At 57.6% G+C, this 8,701-nt stretch overlaps 2 protein-coding genes across 2 annotated transcripts in view; one reads left to right on the top strand and one right to left on the bottom strand.

The window, feature by feature from the left end:
• Positions 1-293: 293 nt before the first annotated feature.
• On the bottom strand, positions 294-4,667 carry SLC2A6 (solute carrier family 2 member 6). Its single transcript, XM_031057329.1, has 10 exons — positions 4,567-4,667; positions 3,880-4,042; positions 3,437-3,643; positions 2,749-2,848; positions 2,017-2,228; positions 1,726-1,878; positions 1,330-1,438; positions 916-1,089; positions 533-678; positions 294-449 (listed from the first exon to the last, which is right to left on the bottom strand). Exons 1-10 carry the CDS (start codon positions 4,665-4,667, stop codon positions 294-296), a joined length of 1,521 nt encoding a protein of 506 aa, XP_030913189.1.
• Positions 4,668-7,305: 2,638 nt separating this feature from the next.
• The window catches only part of ADAMTSL2 (ADAMTS like 2), a 60,546-nt gene continuing 59,150 nt past the window's right edge, over positions 7,306-8,701 (top strand). Inside the window, exon 1 of the mRNA XM_031057290.1 lies at positions 7,306-7,416. The gene's annotated coding sequence lies outside the window, so the exon portion shown is untranslated. The remainder of the gene's footprint in view (positions 7,417-8,701) is intronic.

Raw genomic sequence — 8,701 nt, 5'->3', positions numbered from 1 at the left:
GCTGTAAACTCAGCTCCAGCCAAGCCCTCAGACCCTCAGGCTGCTGAGGAAAAGGCAACCACAGTCTCCTGCCCACATTGTTATTCTTCCAGGACACCTTTATCTCCAGCCTGACCCTGCTGGTGACCTGCTCCCATCCCAAGGGTTGACAGGAGAAGGTAAAGTTCCAGCTGGCAACTTCTACAGCCAGAGCAAGGTGATCATTGCTGCCCCTTGCTCTCCCACAGGGAGCTCCAGCCTCCACTTCCAGCAGCACAAGTTTGCTTTGCCCTCAGCCTGGGCAAGGGCAGCTCCTACCTCAGGAAGGACCTCCTGCCAGTCCTGAAAAAGGCCTCAATCTGCTCCAGGGACCTGCCTTTGGTTTCAGGGACACAGCAGCCTGTGAATAAGATGTTCCCAGCACTGATGACAGCGAAGAACAGGAAAGGCACCTGGAGGCCGAAGGCGTTCTGGAAAGGAGCAGAAAGCAGCTGTGAGCTGGTGCAGAGAGGGGCTGGGGAGGGGCTGCTGGACACCCCCAGGCAGTACCCACCACGACTGGGAGGAAGAACTGGGTCAGGGTGAAGGCTGTCAGCCAGCTCACGAGCACACAGAGGCCCGAGGCGACCCCGCGGGCTTTGAGAGGGAGGATCTCCGACATCAGCAGCCAAGTGATGGGGCCCCAGCCCATGGCATAACCTGCAGGGGAGGACGGGAGGGGATCGGACCTTGAAGCTCACTGAGGAGTGCAGAAGAGCCCTGAGCAATCATCATCCCTCCCATTCATGTCGTTCCTCATGCCACCTTTCTTGCTCTTCCAGAGACATCGGCCTTCCTTCCACCTCCAAACCCAATCTCCTTGCTCCACATCACCCTGCCTTGGATGGGAAACACCCTCCCCTGGCTGGTGGCCAGTCCTGCGCTCTCTGCACCTACCCATGATGAAGAGCATGGTTGCCAGGAGGGGGATGAGGGTGATGTAGTTTGTTGGCTCAGCAGGGAGGTTGGCAGAGCTCACCAGGGTGGTGTTGGCCACGGTGCCGTTGTGAGAAGCTGGCTCAAAGTGGATGTAGAGCCCCATGGTCAGGTTGGAGACCAACATGACACCAGCTGTGGAGAGAGGCAGCAGCACACTGAGAATGAGGGGTGAGTGATCTTCTCCATGCCAAGCTCCTGGGAATGCCCCTGCTGAGGGGCTGAACCACCATCAAAGCAGAGAGACCTCCCTGCCTCCCTTCCTGAGCCCTGTAGAGCTGAAGTTCCCACTCCTGCACACTTGCAGAGCTCCTGAAAGTCCTTCAATAGGAGCTTCCCTTGGGAAGACAGTGGGAGAAGTGGAGAGAGCCATACCTGATACAAACAGGAGAATCTTCCTGCCAGCTTTGTCCATGGACACAGCAGCAATGGCCACCGCGGACAGACGCACCAGGCCGACCAGAGCTGCATCATACTCTGCTTTCTGCAAAAAACCCATGGGGGAAGCTGAGCTGGGGGAAGGGACAGTGCCTACAGCTGCTGATGGCTTGGCCAAGGCTTTTCTCCCACTAGGAGACTGGAGATGATGAGCCTGAACTCAGAGGAGGAGCAGGGACACAGTAGAGCCAGTCCTGCTCCCTGTCCTCCCTCAGCCTTTTGCAGGGCAGGTCCTTTACAAAAGGGTTTTGTGTCTGTAGGGAAGTGGGAGCATTGGGCAACCCCCACTGAAGGCCCAGGCAGTCCAAGAAGGAGCTGAAGCCCAGGGCTCACCAGGATGACAGATGTTTTCTTGAATATTGGCTGCAGGTACACGAGGATGCAGGTGACCCCCGAGAGCTGCTGCAGGAACCTCATCAGCCCCGAAATCAGGATGGGCTTGTAAAGGAAGGGGTCCTTGAGCTCAGCACAGGAAACCCGACGGCTCTGGGGGGCACAAAGGCAGAAACACAAAGTGAGAACACTTCTGGGAGCCATCTGGCATCCAGAGGGTGGCTCGGGAGTTGCTCAGGGGATGGATTTTGCAGTTTTCATGTTACATTTCCCTGCGTTGATCTTCCTCACCTGCTTCCTCACGCTGTCCTTGATCTGCTCGTACTCCCGGGCATAATCTGTGTCCTGACCCCTCAGCCAGCACAGGGAGCCCAGGGCCTCCTCCTCCTTGCCCTGGGAGAGCAGGAACCGGGGCGAGTTGGGCATGAAGCAGAGCAGGAGGACCATGGCAAGCACCGGCACCTCCCCGGCCACGGCCAGCCAGCGCCAGTCCAGGACCAGCCCTGCCAGAGCAGCACAGTTGGGGAAAAACCACTCAGGAATGGGTGTCCTGGCCTTGCCTCCACCTGGGCACCCCAATGATTTCATTTAATAAACCCAGCAGGAAAAATAGTAATAACAAAAATATCTATTTCGAATGTATCCTCTCCTATTACAGCAGCATTTCCAGCAGTAGGAGATGGGGAAATTCCAGCAAATCTGAGACTATCCAGCAAGATCCTGCTGCAACCAGGGCATGGGCTGGCAGGTGATGCACAGGGATATTATTGTGTGCTGCCCTTGAGCCCTGGCAAAACCTCATCAGGACCTGGATCTGTGGGCACAGCAATGGCCACAGGCCCATTGGATTCATCCCTCAGAGCACACACACCAGGGCAAGGGGCGTGACTGACCTGTCCAGCCCCCTCAGCTGGTGCTGGGTATGAGGGGAACAAGCCCTCACCTGCTGAGAAGGTTGTTTATTTCAAACTCCCCCTCCCCACAGTGTTTCCCTGGACGCTGGGACACCACAGAGATACTTACCCAGAGCGTACAGGACGAGGGAGCCCAGCACTGCCATGATCTGGGGACAGGCACCCAGCATCCCCCTGACCCCCGGGTGGGAGATCTCCGAGATGTAAACCTGCACAGGGACAGCACACACTTCACAGAGCTGCAACATCCCCTTGTCACCCGCTGCTCCTGCCCTCTGTCACCTCACAGTCACACCCTGTGACCAGAGGAAACCCAAATTGCTGGGGAATTGCCCTCTCGGGGTGGGGACCTGGTGGGTCCCGCTGCTCCTGGCCAGAGGAGGGGACAGCCTGGCCGGCAGCAGCACTTCCCTCCTGCCCCCGGTGTGGGAGAAGTGCTCCAGTGGCTCCGTTACTGGAAAGAGGTGCCCTGGTGTTACTCAACCCCTGCCTTCCCCTCTGTGTGAAACACGAGCCTGCTGTTTGGGAGGAAATAACTGCTGGGAGGAGCAGCGGCCGAGGACCTGCCTTGTCTTTCCTGCAGGCGAGGAAATCCAGCACCAACAGCGGGTACACCCTCCCCAGCCCTGGTGCTGCATCCTCCCATCCCCACTCGCCCAGACACAGCCCTGGGGCTCTTCTGGTGCCTCCAAAAAACAGCGGGGTGCTCCAGCATCATCCCCCAGCTCATCCAGGGCACACCAGCACCTCCTGCCCATCCACAGCACCTCCTGCCCTGCCTCCCCCTGCCCCTCTACCGGGATGGAGGCGGAGGTCACTCCGCCGGCGTAGCCCGTCACCCCCCGCCCAGGCAGCAGCATCCAGAGGCCCTGGGCTCCGGCCAGCAGCGCGTATCCCAGCGCCGAGGGCAGAGCCGAGAACATGATGCTCAGCTTGCGGCCCAGGCAGTCGTTGAGCAGCATCGTGCTGAGCCCGCCCGCCGCCGCTCCCAGCGTGAACACCGACTGTGGGGCATGAGGAGAGAGGGGCTGAGGGAGCCTGGCATCCCCCCGAGCATCCCTGGCTCTGACCCATCCTGCCCCCAGCTCCTTATAACCCCTTCTGTGTGAGCCTGGCATCCCCCCCGGGCATCCCTGGCTCTGCCCCATCCTCACCCCCAGCTCCTTATAACCAGGGCACTGTGTGAGCCTGGCACCCCCAGCTCTGCCCCCATCCTGGCAGAGATAACCCCGCTCCTTACCCCGAACCAGGGCGCTGTGTGCTGGTCCAGCCTCAGCGCAGGGCTGGGATGAGCCTCCAGGGCAGGGATGACGGGGGAGGGATAAACCAGGGCGAAGCCGAAGCTGAAGTTGCCCAGGACAGCGGCAAACACGGCCAGGTACAGCCGCTTGTTGTGGAGGCTCCTGGGGGAGGCACGGAGAGACCGGGACGTGTTGGGTGCCAGCAGAAACTCAAACCCTGCTTCCTCCGGCCTCTGCCGAGGCTCTGGTGACAGCCACGGAGGGATTTTCCTGGGGAATGGCTCTGCACAGCCCCAGGCTGGTGGGGTTTCTCTGGGTTAGTGCTTCTGTCTGTGCCAGGCAGTTTTCAGGGGGTTCAACAAAGCGAGAAAGGCAGAAGATGGAGCTGGGTGGCACCAGGGACCCAGCAGCAGCCGGTTCATCCCAACAGAACAAGGAAAAAGTTCTTACAAAGCCCCCGTGCCCCCAGCAGGACCTCTTGCCCCCATAAGAGTCACACAAACCCATCAGGCTCCCAAGCGGGCTCATCCAGCCACCCTGGGCAGGATGAGATCCCGTCTCAAAGCAGCTCAGCAATGGCAGGAATTTGGAACAGCTCTTCCCCCAGCTCCCCCCAGCCCACTGCCCTCGGGATGGGGGGCACAGCCCAACCTCTGCCCAGCCTGCGGCCCCAGCCTGCTCCTCACCTCAGGTACTCCTTGTCGAGCCTCCTGGCAGTGCCCTCGGGGAAGGTGTGGTACGAGGAGCTCGTTTTCCTCACCAGGGGCTCCCGGTCCCTGCTCTCCATGGCCGTGCAGGGCTCTGCTGCTGCTCTCAGGGCGGATGCCGGGGCTGCCCAGGGGAAGGGGAAGAAAAGGAGCTGAAAGCGAAAGGGGAGAGGCTGCCTGGCGTTGCCTAATCACAGAAATCTCTGCCTCGTGGGTTTACACCCAGCTGCCCCTCAACAGGAAACTGGGGGGGCCGGAAAACCAGCAGGAGGAGAGCCAGGGGTGACAGTGATGGTGACAGGGGTGTCCTGCAGTCTTCACCCTGCCCAGCCCCACAGACACCAAACCCTCCCACTGCAGTGGCAGGGATGGTCCTCACAGAGCTCGGTTCACCAGCAGAAACGTCCCCCCTTGCTAAGGCCACGTCTGTCCCATTGAGGAACTGGTAGCAGTCAGACCAGCCCAGTGCTGCCTCTGTTTACAAGGGAAAATTCCATCTGTGGGAGCCTCCAGAGCCTCCCTGGGAAAAGGTTTCCAGTGTGGAACAGAGGTGGGGAAGAGGCAGGAGAGGAGAGCAGAGCGAGGATGAACATGGAGTGGGCACAGGAGCAGGGGATGGGGATGAAGGGCAGTGATGAGGATGGAAAAGGGGGAAGAGCAGCATCTCTGCCACAATGGGTGGGCCCCAGGTTGCCCATGGGTGGATTTGCCCTCTCACCCTGCTCCCCCCAACAGCTTCTCTCTCTGTGCTGGGACATCTGCAGGTCCAAACTCATGCTGTAGGAAAGGGTTTAGTCTGTGTCTTGCTAGCTCTGAGCCCAGAGCCACTTGGATTTAATTAGCAAAAGCTCTATTTCCCCAAACTACCACAGTGCTCCTCTTGTTTCCATCATTCCCCTTGGCCCCTGCTGCTTTTTGGAATATGAGGATGGTTTCTGCACCCCCAAGCCCATGTGGGGGCTGCAGTGACACCTCAGGAGCTGCTGTGTCTTCCCTCTGTGCAAGCTGGTTCTGCTTCTGCAGCCACCAAGAGCTGCCTTGTCTGTCTGATCCTGCAGGGGATTTACAGCTGACTCAGGCACTCGGGGCTCTGATTTCCCCAAAGGAAGAAAGGTCATGGATTGGGGGGACAGAGGGGTGGGCGGGACAGCTCATCCAAAAAATGTTCAGCTCTGTGTTGGTCTGAGCAGGGAGGTCACAACAGACCTGGAGCTGGTCCCTGTGCCCTTCCATCAGCAGGCACCGGCAGTTTCCTCCCTTGCTTGCACTTTTCTCCATGAATTTGGGCTGGCTTCCACTACATGATTTTGCAGCATCCATCCCTGAAACACAGAGGGTTCTCCAGTTTCTGTGCAGATTTGTCAACTGCTTCAAGCAGGAAATTACTTTGTGTCTTGAAAACCCTCCAAGCACCTGTAACTCTGGGAAGGGAGCAGCTCGGGGGGAGCTGCTGTCTGTGCTGCTCTTGGCTCAGGGCTCAGCCCCTGGGCTGGTCTGTCCCTGAGTGTCCCCTGAGGGAAAGGGTCCCTCGGGTGTGGTGGAACAACGTGCACCACATCCTCCCTCTTCCCAGTGTTTTTTATTTTTTTCCCTAAAAGCGCATTTTTGGTAAGGAATAAAGGATCCACCACTTTGCTCCAGATCTCCCTGATGCACTGTGGGTCCTTCCAAGGCAGACAAGGGGTGGGTGAGGTGAGGTGAGAGCAGACTCAGTGGCAGGGCTGTCTCTGGTGGGCTGTGCTTGGCCATCCTCACATGGCAGTGGCTCCTGCTCGTCTGCAGCCAAAACCAGCTCCAGGGTGAATTGGGGAGGACTGAGGTGCCCACTTTGGGAAAGCAGAGCAACCCCTGGCTGATTAAAGGGCAGTCTGGTTTTGTTGAGAGCTGTTGGCTGCCTCGGCTCAGTGATGCATTGCTCCAGCTCCCCAGGACCTTCCTCCCCCCCAACAGCTGGGAGATAGATCACGAACATATGCAAAAAAATAACCAGCATCAAAGCCACTTGGCAACTCAACTAACCCAATTCATAAATTAATTTCTATCCCTCTTGTAAGGGAGAAATCAGTCACTCCTCAGGGCTATCCATCTCTATCGCTCATCTGGCCACATCCTTTCATAAATCTTGCTGTGAGTCTGAGCTGGTGAGTGCTGGATCAGGATGGAAGAATGCCTGGTGTCTGTGCTGGCTTGGGGCAGCCCCAGGGCTGGTTTGCCCTGGGCTGGGGCAGGGATGGTTCTCTCTGCATCCCCACATCCTGAGGCTGGAGCAGAGCTGGGGTTTTGCAGCGTGGTGCTGCTTTGTGGGTGATTTTGGGGAGCGTGGTTCCTTCTGAGGAGCCATCAGGGTGGTGCAGAGGTGAAATGATGAAATATTTCCTTGCACATCAGCGTGTGCTGGGTTGGCAGAGCCATGCAGGAGGTGGCTGGTGGCTGCTGGGGACACATGGGGAGAAGGTGGGTGCTTGCTGGGGTCTGGCCTGGTGTTGGATACACCCCTGGGAGGTGCAACTGGGGGACTCCCAGCTCAGCAAGCAGCTCCAGCTGCTCCTCCCACAGCTTTCCAAAACCCCACGGCTTTGGAAAATAATGCCTGCACCCCCAGCTCCCCGTGGGCACCAGCACCTGGGACCCAGGGTAGCTTTTCCAACCAGGCAGACAGAGCTCAGCTCTTCCCTGGCTGAATCCCTCACCCCACTCCCCCCTCAGAGCAGAAAATCACCACCTTTCAGGCTGCCATCTGTTTATTTGGTCGGACTCTGAACTTGCTGAAACGTCTCTCGATGGATGAAGGAACGCAGAGTAGAAGAGCAGAGCCTGGCAGGCTGCATGGTGAGTGGAAAATAGGTTTTTTTGGGGCTTTCTGGAGTTTGAAGGCCTGATGATGGATGTGCATGAGAGGGATGGTAATGGCTTTGTGAGTATCCAAACACAGAGCAGAGGAATAACTCTGCCTGATAGACTGAGAAATGTGTGTGGGACAGCATCCTCCCCGCTCCAGCACGGAGCTGAGTGATGGAGTGCTGCAGGTTTTGGGAAGGGAGGCTGGCATGGGCTGCATGTATTGGAAAAAAGGTGCAAATAGCTTGGAAATCCTATTAAATCTTTGCTGTGAATGCCTTGGAAAAAGCTGCATCTTGCCTCGGAATGAGGCTGGAGGAGCTTGCAGTGATCTGAGAGGGACTCGCTGTGGTTCTGACCTGCTGGGCAGGGCTGGTGCTCCCTGTGCCTCCTGGCTTCCCTTTCCCTGCCTTCCCACTCTGCTCCCAGTGTCCAGACTACTGACAAAAGTGATGGGTTTATGTGGAAATGTTGTGGGGATAAATATTTGCCTGTCAGCAGGGCTGGGTCCGAGTGTGATTTCTCATGTGCCATTTGGAAATGACATTTCCAAACAAAGTTAGAATTTCCCATTGAGGTTATCTGGGGTTTTTTTGTTGTTTATAAGCTGGAAAATGGTTGGATTTAAGGGATTTCCTTGCTGCCATGCAAATGGAGGGGTTGTTCATGTCCCCATGCTTAGGGTGAGGGGTTTTAGTGTCCCACTTCCAACCTGGCTTCCTGAGGATCTGGGATGAGCTGGAAGATGTTGTGTGCCCTTCAGTGGGTGGGGAATGCACCAAAAGTGGGATATTTTACCGTGCTTGTGGGACTTTTTTTGATGTCACATGAAATCCCACAACCCACAAATTCCACTGGCCGTGGGTACAAGTGAAACTGGGACAGGGCATAAAAAGGGGACGTGGGGAAAGGTTCTGGGTTTCCAGCCCTTCCTGTGCCATGTGGTGACTTTGTCACTCACTGTGACTTCTGTGACAGCTTTGGGTGTGAGCAGTGTCAGGGCAGGACGCTCTTGTGGATCCTGGATGTCCCCAGGGCTGTGGTGGCTCCTGAGAGAGGGAGCCCTGCATGTCCTTGTCCCCCTTGGATCTGTCCTGCCTTGCCTGAGTGCTGTGGTGGGGCCGCCTGTGCAGTGACAAACGCAGGGCTGGCTGTCCCCAGCGATGCTGAGCTTTCGGATTTTCCCCAAAATCCAGTGCTGGGATGTGGCTGCTTCCAGCTGGGCTGGGCCCTCTGGCTCTCAGTGCCCTGGTGCTGAGGCAGGACAGGGTTTGGG

The sequence above is a fragment of the Geospiza fortis genome, unplaced genomic scaffold (genome assembly GCF_000277835.1).
Source record: "Geospiza fortis unplaced genomic scaffold, GeoFor_1.0 scaffold27, whole genome shotgun sequence".
NCBI lineage: Eukaryota > Metazoa > Chordata > Aves > Passeriformes > Thraupidae > Geospiza > Geospiza fortis.
Note: the sequence above shows the minus strand (reverse complement) of the source record. Positions and strands in the feature narration are given on the sequence as shown.

What these genes read in the sequence shown, in the direction of transcription:
- SLC2A6 (XM_031057329.1), bottom strand. Translation starts at nt 4,667, where the DNA reads ATGGAGAGCAGGGACCGGGAGCCCCTGGTGAGGAAAACGAGCTCCTCG. An exon ending in AACCATGCTCTTCATCATGG is followed by an intron (nt 679 to 915) that starts GTAGGTGCAGAG and finishes CCTCCCCTGCAG; the next exon opens with GTTATGCCATGGGCTGGGGC. An exon ending in AGTTCTTCCTCCCAGTCGTG is followed by an intron (nt 450 to 532) that starts GTGGGTACTGCC and finishes GCTCCTTTCCAG; the next exon opens with AACGCCTTCGGCCTCCAGGT.